The sequence below is a fragment of the Podarcis cretensis genome, assembly GCF_951804945.1.
Source record: "Podarcis cretensis genome assembly, chromosome: Z".
In the NCBI taxonomy this organism is placed as follows: domain Eukaryota; kingdom Metazoa; phylum Chordata; class Lepidosauria; order Squamata; family Lacertidae; genus Podarcis; species Podarcis cretensis.
The window spans coordinates 9,527,657-9,547,596 of record NC_137184.1 but is presented as its reverse complement, the minus strand read 5'-3'; the positions used below and the strand labels follow the sequence as shown (position 1 = coordinate 9,547,596).

At 45.0% G+C, this 19,940-nt stretch overlaps 1 protein-coding gene across 6 annotated transcripts in view; it reads left to right on the top strand.

Annotated features, from left to right (window-relative positions):
• Positions 1–19,940, top strand: part of KCNT1 (potassium sodium-activated channel subfamily T member 1) — a 213,456-nt gene that overhangs the window by 143,131 nt on the left and 50,385 nt on the right. For all 6 annotated transcript variants that reach the window (XM_079961943.1, XM_079961948.1, XM_079961947.1 and 3 more), the window contains 11 exons: positions 151–210; positions 2,664–2,712; positions 3,460–3,519; positions 3,836–3,910; positions 6,042–6,125; positions 7,892–7,986; positions 8,430–8,610; positions 10,617–10,781; positions 12,236–12,372; positions 15,260–15,323; positions 16,399–16,507. In XM_079961943.1, coding sequence (XP_079818069.1) covers positions 151–210; positions 2,664–2,712; positions 3,460–3,519; positions 3,836–3,910; positions 6,042–6,125; positions 7,892–7,986; positions 8,430–8,610; positions 10,617–10,781; positions 12,236–12,372; positions 15,260–15,323; positions 16,399–16,507 — 1,079 coding nt within the window. The remainder of the gene's footprint in view (positions 1–150; positions 211–2,663; positions 2,713–3,459; positions 3,520–3,835; positions 3,911–6,041; positions 6,126–7,891; positions 7,987–8,429; positions 8,611–10,616; positions 10,782–12,235; positions 12,373–15,259; positions 15,324–16,398; positions 16,508–19,940) is intronic.

The following is a 19,940-nucleotide window of genomic DNA, read 5'->3' as shown; positions in this document are numbered from 1 at the left end:
AAACCCCACTAATCTAAAGGGTTCCTAACATAGCTTATTTCAATTAAAAGCAACATGCTGTCTTCTGAAATACTAACTCCCTGCTGTAGCTTCCTGTAGCCTGAGTACTGTTTCTAAAAGGCATTTTATTTTTATACTATTTTCACTCAGCTGGGAATGCGAAAAACACAATTCCTCAACTTTCAACCAGTCATCAACACAAATCAATTGGTAAGTAGGGGGCCAGTAGCCCTTCTGATTATATATCTGTGGATTTGCTCAAATAACAGGCTAGTTTATATAATCTGCAAAATCATGTGGTTGATGGGGAGTGGGGGAATTGCTTACACCCCATAATAATGTTTTTAAATACCCCTTCCTGGCACGAAAAAGTGGCTCACTAGGTGAGTCAGAGCCTCTATGCACCTGCATAGAAAGGACATGGGAGGCTGCATTTACCAAATCTGACCATTGGTCAAACTAGCTCAATATTGCCTACACCAGCTGGCAGTCTCTGTCCAGGTTTTGGGGCAGTGGATCTCTTCCCCAAGACAAAAGCTGAAGCCTGGAAGTAATTGTTGCAGGCAGTTGCCAGGCCGACTTGGTTACCTATGCAGTGCAGCTCCTCGTCCTAGGTGAGCCTGGAGGCCCTCAGATCCCACTTCACCGTGTGGGGAGGACTCACCCCCTATTGCTCACTCCACACGATCTGCTGCTTGATGATCCCAAGGAAAGGGGATTTTCTGAGAGAGGGCCTTTTAAGCAACAACCTATTCAAAGCCTGAACATCAGGGAAATATATACCGTATTTTTCGCTCTATAAGACGCACCAGACCACAAGACGCACCTAGTTTTTGGAGGAGGAAAACAAGAAAAAAATATATTCTGAATCTCAGAAGCCTGTACAGCAAGAGGGATTGCTGTGCAGTGAAAGCAGCAATCCCTCTTGCTGTTCTGGCTCCTGGGATAGCTGCGCAGCCTGCATTCGCTCCATAAGACGCACACACATTTCCCCTTACTTTTTAGGAGGGAAAAAGTGAGTCTTATAGAGCAAAAAATACGGTACCTTTGGCTGCTGTTAAGTGCTCTGTGTCCCCAGGTTGGAGCTTAAAAAGGAGAATATGCAAATTCCAGTAAGTGAGATTTAGGATGCATAGCAAGCGAAGAGGGGCGTTGGAAATTGCTCATCCCCCGTGGAGGAATGCACTTAGTAATCTGCTTAACTAAACTGCTAGACCAGACAGCACATTTGTAGAAATGATTCGGGTAAGAGAAGAACGTCGCCTCCCAGAGCTGAGTGAAACTGAGTGTAAGGAAGAATTGAACTAACTTGACCTCTGTCCCCAGAAGTTTTCACTGCTACTTTTGAAATGAAATAAGCTCTCTCTCTCTCTCTCTCTCTCTCTCTCTCTGTGTGTGTGATATTGATATTTAACACTGAAGATCTTTGCTCTCCATCTTGTGTACTTTGGAATTCTGAGAAACTGAAAAATCCACGTGGCTTAGAGACCATTGCTTAAAGTGGTGCAGTTTTGAAATGTTCTGTTTGCCATCTTGAATCAAAATGGCACCCAGTTTTATCCAAACATAGACAAACACCTGCTCCTTGATCTCAGGAACCATGAAAAGTTTGGTTACAATATCTTGAGAGGTGTCCAAATGTGGAACAAACAAGCAGCTTCCCAACTGGTATAGTCAGTTGGTATTTGACACTAAAGATCTTTTATTTCGATATTCAATTATAAGAGTACAGTGGGACCTCTAGATGTGAACGGGATCCATTCCGGAATGAATGGGATCCGTTCCGTTCGCATCTAGAAGCAAACGTAACCCGTGTGCGCGCGTCTGCGCATGCGCGGGTCACGTTTTGGCACTTTTGTGCATGTGCGTGACATCATTTTGAGCGCATGCGCAAGCGGCGAAACCTGGAAGTAATGCGCTCTGTTACTTCCGGGTTGCCGCGGAGCGCAACTCGAACGCGCTCATCCCAAAGCACATTCAACCCGAGGTATGACTGTACTTGGTAGCTGATATACAATAACATTTTATGTTTTTCTTTACTGGATAGCTAGCATGAAATTGTGTTTGGGTTTTTTACATGACATGCAAAGGTGCATAGTGTTAGACAGTATGTGATAGTTGGCTTGTGATGTATTTAATATTTTACTGAACAGATTAAATAGTAAATACAACAGTGTTTATTATTTGATAATACAGCAGTATTTTGTATTTGGAAGTATTTTATATTCCACATGTAATGGGATTTAATATTTGATTCAGTTGTGTTGTTGACACGGAACAGCCCTTAGTATTTTATTGCTTAAATGTGGTGGTATTTTGTACTGCGTAGAATTTTATAGACAGTATGCAAATTTATTATCTTGCCTCCTAGCCTAGATGAGATTTGATCCATGACACTGCATTGTTAGTTCACGTTTCGCGCCTGTGAAAATCAAAAGAGAGGAGAAATGCCAGCAAGTCTAAAACTCCCACATCTTGAATCCCGAGATAAAATGTCATATTTAAAATTTAGAAATGCTGTTTCCAAATTTATACAGTTTGTGTTCAAAGTCTGAAACAGCTCAATAAGAAGACAAGTTGGCTACAATCAACATGAGCCCACTGCTTTCAAATCAAATCCTCCAACAAGAATTTTTGTCTTTGTTATTACATGTTCTGTACAGGACTCCAGTTATATGGGTGGACCGAAACAAGCCATTATGGGCAATACAGGTAAGTGAAGAAGAAAATTGTAAAAATACACAAATGAATGCAGTGGTCAAGGGTCTGAAATGTAGTTTTATATATTCTTGATTAAAATTGGATAGGGCCACTTGGAGCCAAATTTGTTTCATCCAGGCATATATAATTTTACAGGTGAAGTGCAATCCCCATGTTTTGGTAATTTAAACATAATCTTCTTCTCCACAAGATAAAACTGAAGGAAATTTACTCTACTTATTTACATCACTCTACTTGTTATGCACAGCACTGACTGTCCCAGACCAGTGCTATCATTAACCCCCTTCTCCTTTCCAGAACAATTTTTCAACACAGTACAAGCTTAAACACACAGAGAGACACATACAGACATCCATGTAAATGAATAAATGTACAATAGCATCACTTGAAAAAATAAAAATATTACAACCCACCTGCGGTAGGGAGAGGACAGATAACTGAATCAGAGTTGGATTCATGGCTCAGTATATCTTGTCAGTTACAGGTGTCTGACAGGTGTCCCCAGGACCGGTGATTAATTTGCTGGCTGACATGTCTATCAAAAGAAATTACAAAGGTCCAGGGGAAACACCTCTGAGAGTGAGACCCTGATTTGTATATATCTTTGTGAGCACCCTACGGAGGAAGACAGTCACCTTCAAGTCAGACATTCCTGGGTTAGACTATTGCAGAATTCTCCATTCATGTTGGACAGCGGCGCTAAAAATCCCTCTGCTTTCCCCTTACCACCACTTCCAGGTCAGCGTAGCGATCATTAGCTTTCTCGAGACGATGCTTCTGATTTACCTCAGCTACAAGGTAAGATTATGGCCTTGAGGGTAGGTTGACTAAACTGATCGTGGTCAGGTGCACTGCGTTCCGACCAACATTGCAAGGGCCCGGCACACATGTGTGATGTCATACGGTGGGAGGAAGTCCAACTGGGCCTGGTGGGGCCTAGTTGCAGCCATGGGAGGGCCTGGCAGGGCCCAGCCAGCTGTGGAATATTGAGAGGGCACACCCCCCCTCAGTGAAAATACTGAGGGGGAGCTCAGCCCCCACGGCCCCACATAGGTGGCACACCTGTTGTGCATGTATGCAGGGATAACAAATATGAATCTCTTTTTCTTTTTAGGGAAACATTTGTGAGCAGATCTTTCGTGTAACCTTCATCCTTGAAATGATCAACACTGTGCCCTTCATTATTACCGTAAGTGTGTGTTAGGTGGACATTGCTAAAACAAATGGTTGCTGAGAGGTTCTCCTGTTCATTCAAAAAGAGAGAGAGAAGAAGAACAGTTATCACTGCCATTCAGATTTTTAAAAAAGGATTTTTGCAAGGAAACAGCTGCTGGTAGGGTTCGTTAGCAACAGCTCACTCAAAAGATACATGAGCTTTGCAAGAGCACAGCTGCTAATGAATAGCCCACCCTACTGCAATTTGGTGCTGGGCTTCCAAAAATTACAGCAGGATTATAGGACAAGGCTTGGAATCATCTGCCATAATAACACATGAAGATGTCCATTCTTTGTCACTGAAACCTGATGAGACAGAGCTTAAGCTTATATGGATTACTGGACTGGGGCCAGGGAGGCCTGGTTGAAATATCCACATAGCCATGAAGTTCACTAGGCTATTTCCCAGCCTAGCCTACCTCACAGGGTTGTTGTGAGATAAAACTGTGAGGAGTTGAATATGCCAAGCTGAACCCCTTAGAGGAAACAATCCTCAGATGAAATAGCAATGTAATATAACCTTAACGTTTAGGGTCCAGTTCAAAGTGTAAGATGAATATCCACATGCAAATATATCTCCATTGGAGGCTTTTGCTGAGAAAAGCAGGTTCAGGGGGTTGTGGATTTGAATGGAGAAACAGCAGGTGGTGGGGAGTTGCTTCAGTCTTTCCCTAGCCACTGCCACATGCACACTCTCTTTCCCTAATGGGGGCTCTTCCATTTGGGTGAAAGGAACAGCACTCCACCAACCTCAGCCTTTCCTCAGTCAGCCCCCATATCCCTGCCTTCTCACTTATGACCAATCAAGGACAGCTCTTCCTATCATTGGTGATCTCTCTCTCTCTCTCTCTCACACACACACACCCTACAGAGGCCTCCTGGGCAGTCAAAATCTTGGAGCTCCTTTCGTGCGCACACTCTCTAGTAGGATGACATTGAACTAAAAGATACATAGTAAAGGTAAAGGGACCCCTGACCCTTAGGTCCAGTCGTGACCGACTCTGGGGTTGTGGTGCTCATCTCACTTTACTGACCGAGGGAACCGGCGTACAGCTTCCGGGTCATGTGGCCAGCATGACCAAGCCACTTCTGGCGAACCAGAGCAGCGCACGGAAACGCCGTTTACTTTCCCGCCGGAGCGGTACCTATTTATCTACTTGCACTTTGACGTGCTTTCGAACTGCTAGGTTGGCAAGAGCAGGGACCAAACAACAGGAGCTCACCCCATTGCGGGGATTTGAACCGCCAACCTTCTGATCGGCAAGTCCTAGGCTCAGTAGTTTAGACCACAGCGCCACCCACGTCCCAAAAGATATATATGCGTGGGGAAATCAGCGGGAGGGAGAAGGATTAAGCATTAATTATGCGTTATTACTATGGTTGACAAGGAGGATCTAATTGCGACCTAATCATTATACAGCCACCATTTCGACTGTATTATATAGCCTGTATTTTGTATTTTGCAGTCACCAAGGTTGGTTGCAATCAGATCCTCATTGTCAGTGAAAATCATACACTTGTCTGCATGATTAAGGGTAAAAGGATAGCTTGATTTCTAGAAAATATAGACAGTGAAATGCAAGTCTGTATGGAAGCTGCTCCATCTAAACTCAGTCAGCAGAGCATGAGACTCCTAATCTTAAGATTGTGGGTTCAAGTCCCACATGGGGCAAAAGATTCCAGCATTGCAGGGGTTAGATTAAAATATCCTTGTGGTCCCTTCCAGCTCTATGATTCTGTGAATATATCAGGACTTTCTGGTAGCTACCCAGTGGTGAAGAGAGAAAGCATTCTGCACTGGCTCAGGAGAACATTTGCCCACTCTTTCTTTTGATTTTGCAGAGTCGAGCTCTGGACAGAACTGTGGGGAGTGGGAGAGCCTAGGACAAGCTGTGATGGAATAGATGAAGTGAGGGGATGGTCAGGTGTGGGGAAGGGTGGTTGACCAAGGGATAGACAGGGTTGGTGAGATTAACAAGCAGGGGTGCAGATCCCCTAGTATACCTTTATCCATCTGCCTATGCACAGAAATGTACCCATGCATAAATGCCTACAATTCAACAGACATGCAGTTAACAGCTGTTTGTTTGTATGTTTCTGCCTAGATATTTTGGCCGCCGCTGCGGAATTTATTTATCCCGGTTTTTCTGAACTGCTGGCTGGCAAAACACGCCTTGGAAAACATGATTGTAAGTGACCAGGGAATTTTTGTTTGTAACAGATAGAATTGTTTTAACATTCTCCATCTGTTCTGTGTTTCTGTCTGCACATTGGGTTGTCACAATTGATCTGGGAAAGGCCGTGTGTAGTTCCTGCCTAACAGCAGAGCAGCCGCACAGTCCCTTTCCAAACCTACGTCATGTGTCTGTATGTCATGTTTCCTTGCAAGTAGCACAGTGTGGTCTTGAGTGTAGTTTTAGATACAGGTTTCCAAAGATAGTTCCAAAGGTGCATTTGAAAGTCTTTGGGTGATGGCCACAGGGAGGAGGAGTTGCTGAATAAGATTTCTGGTCAATAGGGAGAATCAGTGCCCCACCTTTCCCAGTGACTAGTTTAGTGGGTAGCGTGTCAGACCATTATTTATTAATTTATACCCAACCTTTTCCTTTACGGGGCAGCTTACAGATAACAATAACAACCACTTAAAACATAGAAAAAACAATAATTAAAAACAATTAAACGATAGATAGATAGATGATAGATAGATAGATAGATAGATAGATAGATAGATAGATAGATAGATAGATAGATAGATAGATAATAGATAGATGATAGATAGATAGATGATAGATAGATAGATAGATAGATAGATAGATAGATAGATGATATAGATAGAGGATAGATGATAGATAGATGATAGATAGATAGATGATAGATAGATAGATATAGATGATAGATAGATAGATAGATAGATAGATAGATGATAGATAGATAGATGGTAGATAGATAGATAAATAGATAGATAGATAGATAGATAGATAGATAGATAGATATAGATATATACAGGTAGGTAGCCGTGTTGGTCTGCCGTTGTTTAAACAAAATAAAAAAAATCCTTCCAGTAGCACCTTAGAGACCAACTAAGTTTGTTATTGGTATGAGCTTTCGTGTGCATGCACACTTCTTCAGATAGATAGATAGATAGATAGATAGATACATAGATGATAGATGATATAGATAGATGATAGATAGATGATAGATAGATAGATAGATAGATAGATAGATAGATAGATAGATAGATAGAGATAGATAGAGATGATAGATAGTCTCCGTTAAAACCATACAGATAGCTACAGTAAAGAAACATGACCCCAGTTCTTTCATTAAAAGCAGTCAGTTCCCAAAAGCCTGTTAGAAAAGGAAAGTCTTCACCTGCTGGCAAAAGGACAACAAAGAGGAAGTCAATCCAGCTTCTGGAAAGGCCCTCTCCCACATCCTTATCAATAGTAAATAGCCCTTCTTTGTCTTTTCTACACATAACTGTTAAATTGATTTAATAGTTGTTCCCACCCCTCCCTGGGAGCCTTGAGAATTGTAGTTCTGTAAGGGCAGCCAGGACTTAGAAAAGATTTCAGCATCCCCACCAAGCTCCCAGGATTCTTTTGTGGGAAGCTGGGAGCTCTAATGGGGCATGAAACTGATAATTAGTTAGCAATGTGGATACTCAGTTTTCCAGAGTTTCAGGCAGGGGTCTCTCCCAACCCTAACTGGGGATTGAACCTGTGAGCTTCTGCATTCAAAGCAGATGCTCTACCTCTGAGCTACGGCTCTTCCCATAATCTAGTCCAAACCCACTGACAATGCTTAGACTCTGTTGCTGCGGGATTCCTGATAGGCCACCATCCAGCCTCTGCTGAGAAACATGTAATGAAGGAATGTTCACCAGTTGCCATAATCTGGAGCAGGCTTTGTTATCTTGTTTTGGTAAATATGAAGGTTATGTGTTTTTCCCCAGAATGACCTACACAGAGCGATACAAAGAACCCAGTCGGCTATGTTCAATCAGGTGCTCATTTTGATCTGCACTCTGCTGTGTCTTGTTTTCACTGGGTAAGATCTCACTTGGCAAATATTTGTTTTTAAAACTGGAGTTGCCGTGTAAATCATGCTAATAGAAGCCTCTTTGTGAAACATAATCCCCAGGAAGGAATGCTTCCAAAATTCTCCTATCCAACCTAGGTTGATCTGAGGCTCCCTGACCTGATTGTGGGTTGACTCAAATTGGACTGATTCAGTTTGGTATTCAGGATTCAGCCAGAGCTGGCTCATAGCCCTAGGATTAACTTGTTTATTTCAAAAACATGGTCAGCCTTTCTGCTGAGGCCTGATGTGATGACACAACTGAGAATGCAATTCTTAACCAGTTCCCAGTTATGGAATGCATATTGTGCCTTTGAAATTGAAAAAGGTTGAAATTATCCTCAGTTTGGGGAGAGAATCCTGGTCCTGTGTGTGGAATCAGTTCTTTTGGTTCTTTCCTTCATTTCATCCAGAACCTGCGGCATCCAGCACTTAGAAAGAGCCGGCGAAAACCTCTCCCTCTTCAAGTCCTTTTACTTCTGCATTGTCACCTTCTCCACGGTGGGCTATGGTGATGTCACACCCAAGATCTGGCCCTCGCAGCTGCTTGTGGTTATCATGATTTGTGTGGCCCTGGTTGTATTGCCATTGCAGGTAAGGTGTGATTCCTGTCATTCTATCAGATAAGTCATGAGCAAGATGTGCCTGCAGAATCAAAGCAGTTCAGGAGTTGAACCACACAGCTCACCTTGTGATGGACCAGAGCTGAGTTGCAAAGGGCATTGCAAAGGCTTGTTAAGGAGTCCAGCTTTGACTCAACAGCTCAGGTTCCATGAGGCTAGTAAGTTATAAGCACTGAGTTTTTCAAGCCTCATGCAAATACTTTTTAACCTGAGCTCCTTAAAACAGCAACAACATGTTCTATATGTCAAGATGTTTTGCCTCAAGTTAGCAAACTCCGCTGTTGTACAGTCATGATCACCCCTAACATTTCTTGGGGAACTTACAGCTCTAGGACACAATTATCTGGAACTCTCAATAGAGAGAAGTCACAGCTAGGGATGAAGGAAGGCATCGGCTTCCGTCTGCCCTATATTCATTGCATGCAGCACTGTTTCTTTCTGCTGCAGTTTGTCTTCTGTTAAAAACTATGTTGTTACGTTTTTCCAATGTAATTTTTCCATTGCATTTTCCATTTTCATTGCGAAGTAAACATAAACGGTGTGTGTGATCAGTCATGTATCCCTAGCAACAGCATATTCCAGTTGAAGTGTGCAAGTCTCTGGACCTGTTGACGTAGTTCCCCGTTATGGCTTATGAGCTGATGGGTCCACCAGGAGATGTTGCCCTTGGCTGCCCACCAGCTGGCTGCCAAGTTGACCTTTTGAGGCAGACAAGCTTGCTCCGCAGTCACTGTGCTGGAGGACTTCCAGAGTTTTCATTCAGCTGTGAAACTGTCACAGACTCGTTGAGCTGTGACTAGCTGATATCTTGAGCCAGGGAGGAAAAAAGAGAGGCCATCACTTTCCTCAGTAGCTTGCTGGCCTTTATTGTTTACAGCTTGAGCTGTCTAGGCAGGCGATTCCCAGAAGACTGATTTCAAAAGCAAAAGAAGAGGCGGTTGCCACTTTCCAGGGAATTCAGCATGAAAGGTGGTGGTGGCTTTGTGTGGGAGGGGGCTACTGCTTCTGCCTCCCCTCCAGCATCCACTACCAGAGGTATTCCACAAGATGTAGTAATGGCCACCAACTTCCCGTGGCTTTAAAAGAGGACTAGGTAAATTCACAGGGAAGGCTATCAGTGTTTACAAGCCACGAGGGCCATGTTCTACCTCCGCTGCCAGATACAGTATGCCTCAGAATACCGGTGCTGTGAATTCACAAGTGGGGAGAATTGCTTCTGCCCTCAGGGCCTGCTTGTGGGCTTCCTGTAAGCATGTATTTGGCTACCGTGAGAACAGGTTGATGAAGAAGGGGACCAGCAGGGCTCTTCTGAGGTGCTTACTCTGCTTCTTTCCCACCAATAAGCACACTGGAACCACTAGTGGAGGCTGATCCATTAGGGTGAATGGGGCACTGACTCAACAATCTCATTCAGTTTTCAGCCAGCCCCTGTATGCCTGCCTTTTTACTTACAACCGGGGTAGTTCTTCCTGTCATTGGCTCTGGCACCACAAGTTGCTGGTTTCCTTGCCTTCTACTCTACCAGTTCTAATGGGCACCAGCCACCACCTCTTTCTTTCTTTCCACATGGTTTCCTCCACACAGTGCTGATTCAAGCAGTAAAACTGGAGGGAGGGTAAAAGGTAAAGCATACTCTCCTACCACTTTTCCAATCAAAATCACAACCTCTTAAAACTTTCTCTCTCTAAAAAAAGTTGGGTAATTGTTACATATTTGCCTTGACATACAGCGTACCCTTGAGTGGCTGAGTAGTCCCACTGCTAGTGATTGCAAATCACAATGTTCTCAGTTGGAAAGTGACATTTTTGCTGATAGCTCTAGTAGCTCTATCTCTCAATTGTTCACCCCACCCATTTAATTAATGCCCCTCAAATGAGCCCGGGGCTGCCTGAAACAGAGTTGACACAGGAGGATCAGACTTTGGAAGCCCACTATGCTACTAGATGACCTGCTTCATTCCCCCCCCCCCCCCCGCAGTTTGAGGAACTTGTGTACCTGTGGATGGAGCGTCAGAAGTCAGGAGGGAACTACAGTCGCCACCGAGCCCAGACAGAGAAGCACGTGGTCCTCTGTGTCAGCTCCCTCAAGATTGACCTGCTCATGGACTTCCTCAATGAGTTTTATGCCCACCCTCGTCTGCAGGTGAAGACCTTTATGTCAGCTTCTAAAGTAGGGGTGGGGAGCCTCAGGCCTGGAGGCCAAATGTGGCCCACCAGGCAACTCTTTCCAGTCATTCCCCCTCTCCTTAGGCCACACCCCTCACCTTGTTCCACACCAGGGCTGGCCCAAGACATTTGGCCCCTGAGACAAACCACAAAATGGCGTCCCCCTGGCCAGGGAGTAAGGGGTGAGTGAAGATCTACATCAGGAGAAAGGGGGCAATAAAGGTCTACATTGGGAGCAAGGGTGGGAGGAGACCAGCCATGCTTCCTATTCACCAAGAGGCCACTGTAGAGGCAGCATGGCGGGAAGGGTCCTGAGAAGATAAAAGATTTGGCTTCGAAGGAGTGTGCTGCCGCAGTGGGTGATGCATTCCTTGGAGCCTGGATTTGCTGCTCCTGTGGATCCTGCCACCTGAGGCGGTCACCTCACCTTGCCTCGTGGGTGTGCCAGCCCTGCTTCACACCTTCCTTAAGTGCTTTTGTCTGACGGGAACATTTTTGAGCTGTGATGATACCTCTTGCTTGCCGGAATGGATGATAGAGAGAGGTGTGTTTGTGTGTAGAAACCAGCCACTTCTGGATGGCTGGAAATGTATTCAGATTTCACCTCCTGCTTTTGCCTCTGGTCCCACCCCCCACTAGAACCTGACCCCTTTGAATGTCGCCCTCAAATGCAAAATGCCCTCCAGCCCCGTTGTAAAGAGAGAGACACCAAGGCTCAAAAGTCTGCCTAGAGATTCACAGTCTGACATAGGATAATGCCCTCATGCGGTCTCAGAGGTGAGCAAACTGGTTGTCCATCAACTGCAAAGGAAAAATTGCTGAACGGTTTGCATAAAATAGTGTCAAGTATTTCTTTTTATTTTTTTAAATAAAGTACAGATAGAATCAACACAATTTAAAAGCAAGTATTAAAAATAAACCCATACAAACAATTGCGATGGATGTGTAGCTTCTTATTTAAGGTAGCTGCCATGGAATCAGGGAAATCAGTTTCAAGTCAATGGAGAGGAGAGTTAACATTCTTATTCCGATGTAGGGATCCTTAGAAAATCTGCCCCCTCCAAATGCACAAGCTGTTCTTCCTCCTGGATTTCAGGGGAGCCCCCCCCAAAAAAACCCCCAACAACAGTGCATGGAGAAGTGGTTAACCCTCTTCACCAAATCCCATGGTCCTGATCCTGCTTGGGCACTATTGCAGATCCTCTTTTTTAATGAATGAATGAATGTGTTAAATGGAATTACACGTTGAACTAATAGCTTTGAAAAGATCTGAAGGTTTTCCTTACAAATAAAATTGCAGCATCCTTGCAGACCTACTATTTGGAGACTTTTTGCTGGGGTGTGGGTGCCTGTGAGAAGCCTTTCTAGTTAAGCCAGTCCCAAAGTTTTTGTGTAAATGTGCTCCTAAATATTTCTAGGCTTCTCTTTCAGGATTACTATGTGGTGATCCTGTGCCCGACAGAGATGGATATTCAAGTGCGGCGGGTCCTGCAGATCCCACTGTGGTCTCAACGGGTGATCTATCTCCAGGGATCTGCTCTGAAAGACCAGGATCTCATGAGAGCAAAGTGAGTTTGGAAAGGGGAGATGGGCTTAGCAGGTGCACAGCCTCGCAAAGAGATCTGTGAGATTTGGATGCTTTGCTTAAACTTGTTTGCCAATGTCTACCTGCATACCTGTGTGTTAGTCCGGTGAATGACAGCCTCCCTTTCCCTGCTTCTTTTATCACATGGAAGAAGGTGTGTTAAAGATTGGAATTACTGAGTTACGCTCTTTCTTATCCCATCCTTGTGGAAGGGCTTCTGCTCCATGTTTTGCATGCTGAAGGCCTCTGGTTCAATCCCTGGCATCGCAGGTAAGGTTGGAAAAGGCTATGGTGTGGCTGCAATTTGGAGTTCCTTGTACAATTCTGGTTGCCTCACCTCAAAAAGGATATTGCAGAGTTCTGAAAAAGGGCAGCCAAAAGGATCTATGGGATGGAGAAACTCTTCTGTGATGAGTAGTTGCAGCATTTAGGACTTTTTAGTTTAGATAAAAGGCAAGAAAGAGGTGGTGTGGTAGAGGTTTATAAAACTATGATGGCATGAAGAGAATGGATAGAGGAAAGTTTTTCTCCCTCTCTCATAACACTAGAACTCATGGACACCCAATGAAGTTCTGCATTTTGGAAGATTCAGGATGAATAAAAGGAAGCAGTTTATGCAGTGCATAATTTAACCAAGGAACTTGCTCCCATGGGAAGCCATGATGATAGCCAACTTGAATGGCTTTAAAAGAGGTTTAAAGGTGAAACTCGAAAAATTAGAATATTGTGGAAAAGTTCATTTATTTCAGTGATTCAACTTAAAAGGTGAAACTAATATATGAGATCGACTCATGACATGCAAAGCGAGCTATGCTTCCACTTCTCAGAGGTCCAGTCTTGCTCTATTTGCAATCCTTGTTTTGCTGATTTCATTTAATATTCTAATTTTCTGAGATTGTTAATTTGGGTTTTCATCAGCTATATGCCATGATCATCACAATTATAACAAATAAAGGCTTGACATATCTCTCTTTGCATGTCATGAGTCTATCTCATATATTAGTTTCACCTTTTAAGTTGAATTACTGAAATAAATGAACTTTCCCACGATGTTCTAATTTTTCGAGTTTCACCTGTAGATTAATTCATGGAGGATAAGGCTATTGATAGCTACTAGCCATGATGGCTGTGCTCTGCCTGCACACCTGGAGGCTGTGATGCTTCAGTATGTGTTGTTGAGGATCACAAGTGGAAAGAGGGCTCATGCTTGCAGTGGCGTAGCGTGGGGGGTGCAGGGGGGCCGGCCGCACCGGGTGCAACATCTGGGGGACGCGCTCGCCGCCTCCGGAGTCGCCGAAGAGCCTTGGGCGCAGGCTATAGCAGAGCCCCATGTCTCGCGGAACCGACGAGCTGTGCGCGCGTCCGGGCTGAAGGCGTCCGGCAGGCAGCGGCTCTCAGCGCTCGCCGCGGTCCCCGTGTGTCAGGGCCGCGGAGGGCGCGCCAGGCAGCCCCTCCTCACAGCCCCGCCACCGCCGCTGCTGCTGCAGCTGCTGGGCCATGTTGCATTTTCCTCGCCTCTCTGTCCTCCTCCTCCTCCGGGCAAGCGGCGTCGTTTGGGCGGCAGCGCCAGCGGCAACTCGCCTCAGATCACCTGACACGGACCCACCGCCGCCGCCGTGGCTACCTTACCGTAAATACCCCAGCCCAGGCAGCAGCAAGAAGAAGCTGGCAGCGGTGGCAGGTTAGGGGTTAGGGGCGCAAATTACTTGCCTTGCCCCGGGTTAGGGGGCGCAAATTACTTGCCTTGCCCCGGGTTAGGGGGCGCAAATTACTTGCCTTGCCCCGGGTGCTGACAACCCACGCTACGCCGCTGCATGCTTGCAGGTTTCCCACAGGCATCTTGTTGGCCACAGTGAGAACAGAATGCTGGACTAAATGGGCCATTGGCCTGATCCAGCAGGGCTCCTCTGATGTTCTTATGTACTACTAGTAGTAATGTTGTTCTTAACTTAGTGCCATCCATCTGAAAATAGGCAGATTTCTGACCTAGTAAACTTACAGTCTTAGAGTTCATCCCAGGGAACAACTGAGGAAAGGTGAGGGATCTGGAGGGAAGGGGTCAGCAAAGGAAGAATTGCACCCACAGCTATATTCCTGTGCTAGTCCTACTCTGAGTAAACCCATTGAAATTTATAAACATGTGCATATTCTGAGTAAAATTTAATTGGATTCAACTTTTGCTACCTGGGTAAAGATGTGTGTGTGTGAGAGACACACACACAAAGTTGTATCCAACTAAGGTCTACTTGGAGTACACCCATTTAAATTAATGAGTCACAGTTAGTCATGCCCAGTGCTTTTTTCTGGGGGTATGCAGGGGTACGTATACCCCTAAACATTTTGTGAATCTTTGTACTTTTGTCCATTTACTGTATTTATTTTTCCTGATTTGAACTATAAAATGATCATTTTTTTTTGAGTCAAAATGAGAGTACCCCTAAACATATTTTTTTTAGGAAAAAAGCACTGGTCATGCCCGTTAGTTCCAATGAATCTACTCTAACATGGGATACAACCCACTATTTGTACCTTGCCATCAATGTACATAGCACTTAATAGACTGTGTAATCCTGAAATACATCCTATTTGGTGGGTTGCATCCAGCGTTTTGTACACGCATGTAGACATTCCAAATTGGTGTGGGGGTGTGGGGAGAGAACAGAAGGATGTGGGGAGATTTAAGGTCAACAAAAGTGATCAAAGGAAGTTACCCAAATATTTGGATTTTGTTGCTATCGGGATGGGGATTAAAAGGTTAAGCCAAAGGCTTTGCGGATAAAGGACTTTGAGACACAGACTCTGCCCTCCTGCTTTTATCTGGAATTTGACCTCCTGTTGGGTCTGATTGACAGAATCTTTTATGCTTTCAGGATGGACAATGGTGAAGCTTGTTTCATTCTGAGCAGCCGAAATGAGGTGGACCGCACAGCTGCTGTAAGTCCTGGACAATCAGCTTGGCTGTTTCAAGGCTTAACTCTCTTCCTGATGAAGCAGTTTCTGTTGGGGAAAATACCTGGACAAATAAAGGAGAGCTGAAGAGCATTTGCTCTTGCAATTCTCACCTGACGGTTTTGAGATTGGGAATAGTCTTTCCCAATAGCCTCCCCAAACTGGAACTATTCTCTACACCGGGGGTGGGGAACTATTTTGGTCTCTTGGGCCAGAAATTTGACTCCTCAACCCAACCCCTGGGGGCGTACTTTGACTTGTGAGTGGGGCCTGTCTATCATCTGTTATCCTTATGAGGACATCAGGGGACCCCTGGATCACATCCAGTTGTCATAGTTGACCCGTAGAATAGACAAAGCAGAACCCAGCAGGACAGAGCCTAGGTGAGTGGAGGGTCCACTCCTGATGGCTGTGCTTCACCTGCAGGAAATGAGCTGTCAAAGCTACACCCACCTGTCACTCCTTGATAATTTCTTACAATTTCTTTTCAGAGGAGAATGATCAAAAAATGTGGAAGAACTTTTAAACAAAGCACTTCTTTTAAGCTAGGAATTGCAGTTGTCAATAGGCAAAGTGGTTTGTTTCTTGTTCTCTTTTTTGTTTTCTTTTTTAATTGTATTTGTGTGGTGTTATTTGGGGTTTGATTGCATTTGGTGTATAGCATGTGACACTGACAGCTCTGGATGAGATTTCATCTGGGATGCCTGCCAAAGTCAAACAGCCAAGGGAACTGGGTGTTTTTCTGGCCAAGACATCTACAATCCTTCACCTGCTTATTTGGGAGTAAGCCTCAATTAACTCAGTGGGGCTGACTTCTGAGTAGACTTGTATAGAATTATGCTGTACAGTTCCAAATGCTGAGATTCACATTTTGGATTTCAGTTTTGAAATTTCGCGTTCAGTAGGAAAAGCCACATTTCAAAGCTTTGTAATTCTTGCGCGATTCAAGCATACGTATACCCTGCAGTTTTAGAAGTGAAACTCACACAACACAATTTGTCCAGTGCAGAAAATAAATGCAAGGAAGGCTTCTGATTATTGTTTTTCTCTCTTTCTGTAGGATCATCAGACTATCCTGAGGGCCTGGGCAGTGAAGGACTTTGCTCCAAATTGTCCTCTCTACGTTCAGATTTTGAAGCCAGAGAATAAGTTTCATGTAAAATTTGCTGGTAGGGTTCCCCACTGTCCTGTTTCTTCTTGTTTCATTTTACTTTAGAGATAAAGCACATGAGAAGTGACATGATAGAAGTTCATAAACTAATGCATGGCGTGGAGTAGTTGGGTAGAGAAAAGTTTTTGTCTGCCTCTCATAAGACTAGAACTCAGGGAATGAAGGTGAATGATGGAAGTCCCGCTTGGACTACTGCAATGCACTCTACGTGGGGCTACCTTTGAAGGTGACCCGGAAACTGCAATTAATCCAGAATGCGGCAGGTGACTAGATGCCTTTGTGGAAGACAAGGTTATCAATGACTACTAGTCATGATGGCTATGCTCTGCCTTCTGGGTCAGAGAAAGTAATGCTTCTGAATACCAGTTGCTGGAAACCAAAGGAGGGGAGTTGTGCTTAGGTCCTGCTTCTAAGTTTCTGAGTGAGGCATAGGGCTGCGAGAACAGGATGCTGGACTAGATTGACCGTCATGTTCTTCTCTGTCGTTATATGACTTTGTTGTTGTTTAGCCATCTAGTCGTGTCCGACTCTTTGTGACCCCATGGACCAGAGCACTCCTGTCTTCCACTGCCTCCCGCAGTTTGGTCAAACTCATGTTTGTAGCTTCGAGAACACTGTCCAACCATCTCGTCCTCTGCCGTCCCCTTCTTCTTGTGCCCTCAATCTTTCCCAACATCAGGGTCTTTTCCAGGGAGTCTTCTCTTCTCATGAGGTGGCCAGAGTACTGGAGCCTCAGCTTCACAATCTGTCTTTCCAGTGAGCACTCCGGGCTGATTTCCTTCAGAATGGATAGGTTTGATCTTCTTGCAGTCCATGGGACTCTCAAGAGTCTCCTCCAGCACCATAATTCAGAAGCATCAATTCTTCGGCGACCAGCCTTCTTTATGGTCCAGCTCTCACTTCCATACATCACTACTGGGAAAACCATGGCTTTAACTATACGGACCTTATACTACACCAAATTTGCATGAGGATATTTTTAATTTTAAAAACTACGTTTATTAGTTTTAAACTACACAGAAAAACAAAAAAGAGTGAGGGGAAGGATCCTTACCTCTTTACAAAAAACCCAAACACATAATCCATCACATAAAATATTTCACATACAGTCTCAATTACAAAAAAACACCCACCTAGTTTCAAAAAAACCATAGAAAAGGAGCATAGAAAAAGGTTATTTAAGAACTATATCCAAAACAGATAGAAAACAATAGAACTAAGTGTGAATATAATATTGTTTCAGTTATTTAGATTTTTTTCTTAATTTTGTAGAAAGATAGCATGGATTGATTCCAATGAAACCTGTTGAGTTACATGCTTATGTCAGTCGCATGGGGGGGGGGGGAACCCTTATGTCAATAGATGCCAATCTACATCCACCCCTTATATATAATGCTGCAATAGGTAAAGATGTGGGACTTGGGTGGTGCTGTGGTCTAAACCACTGAGCCTCTTGGGCTTGCCAATTTGAAGGTCGGCGGTTCAAATCCATGCGACAGTGGTGAGCTCCCGTTGCTCTGTCCCAGCTCCTGCCAACCTAGCAGTTTGAAAGCATACCAACACGAGTAGATAAATAGGTACCACTGCGGTGGGAAGGTAAACGCCGTTTTCGTGTGCTCTGGCCATTGTCATGGTGTCCCATTGCACCAGTAGCGGGTTAGTCATGCTGGCCCCATGACCTGGAAAGCTGTCTGTGGACAAACGCCGGCTCCCTCGGTCTGAAGTGAGCTGAGTGCCACACCCCATAGTCGCCTTTGACTGGACTTAACCATCCAGGGGTCCTTTACCTTTACCTTAATGCTGCAATGCTGTTCACCACTGCCCCTCACCTCTGATGAGATGGCAAGGGAAGAGTTGGGATCTGATTCCTTCAAGCATCTAACGTAATACAGAAGGGTTGCTAAAGGGCAAACTAAACATGGTCTTTTTGACAAGGCATGGTCCCTGTATATCAACTATGTAAACAGATGTGCTGTTGTGTTAGACCTCCAGATACTCATTCTTATTTATGCTGAAGGAGCATCTCCACCCCCCTCATTCTGCCCAGACACTGAGGTCCAGCACCGAGGGCCTTCTGGCAGTTCCTTCACTGCAAGAAGCCATTACAGGGATCCAGGCAGAGGGCCTTCTCGGTAGTGGCACCCGCCCTGTGGAACGCCCTCCCACCAGATGTCAAAGAGAAGAACAACTGTCAGAGCTGCCTCTAGGTCCCAGCTCACAGAGGACCAACGCCACGCTGTCGTTATGTACAAAAGTCTTTATTGAGGTTTAGTTTCCATTTCAAAGCCGCAGTGCGCAGCTCTACGTCTTAAAGCCTAGACCGGCGAAGTACCGTCTGAGTCTCCTCCCCTCTGACACCAGTTTAAGATCCTAGCCCGGCTCCACCTTTTACGCTGCTCTCTCCTCCTCTGGGTCCTCCTGCCCGCTGGGGCATTGCCCTTTCTGGACTCTTCCGACGCTGAGTCGCTTAGCTGCTCCCCCACCCTCCGGCGGGCTTTAGGACCAGGTTCCCAATCCTCATTCTCTGCTGTCCCGCGCTCCTGTACATTTGAACTTGCCTCTCGCGCCAACCCAGTGACCTTCCTCCTGACCGTTACACTACTTCTGTCACTGCTTCCCCCTTCCGGGATACTGGCCGGATCTGACCTCCCCTCCGTTGTCTGACTCTCCGATGGAGGTGTGGTCAGCCCTGCCTTATCTTCTCTCCCTGGTGGGGAATGCACTGGCCCTGATCCTTGGGACTCTTCCCCCCCCCCACTCTGCTCTGGTGGGGAAGCTGGTCCTGATTTCCAACTACTGCTCTGGGAGTCCCTGCTGCCCCCTTGCTCCTGGGACGTTCCCCTTGGGAACCCCCTACCCCTGGCCACGGGCGCCCCTTTCTGTGAATCTTCTGATTCGCTGGAGAGGCTCATGGAATCCCTCGATCCACTGTCCTCTTCTCCTACGCTCCCCTCGGATTCTTCCCCTTCGCTCTCCATCTCCTCTCTTCCCTGTGCCTCTGCTCCTGAACCCCTGACAACAACTACCAGATTTTTAGAAGACATCTGAAGGCAGCCCTCTTTAGGGAAGCTTTTAATGTTTAACAGACTACTGTATTTTAATACTTTGTTGGAAGTCGCCCAGAGTGGCTGGGGAAACCCAACCAGATGGACGGGGTATAAATAATAAATTCTATTCTATTCTAGAAGACTATCTCACAGATAGCTAACAATCTTGACAATTCACTCAATGCCATAAATATAAGACTATGGAAAAAAACTGAAACAGAATGTAGAGAACTTAATGCAAGATTGAAAAACAAAATGGAAAGAAAATTAAATTTACATATTTGTCCTTTCTCTTGCTGTCTGCCACTCAGGTGCTAACTATTGATGGATGACTTCTGGGCTCCTCTTACTCTCCCTTCTGATTATTCTTTAGCTTTAAAATGA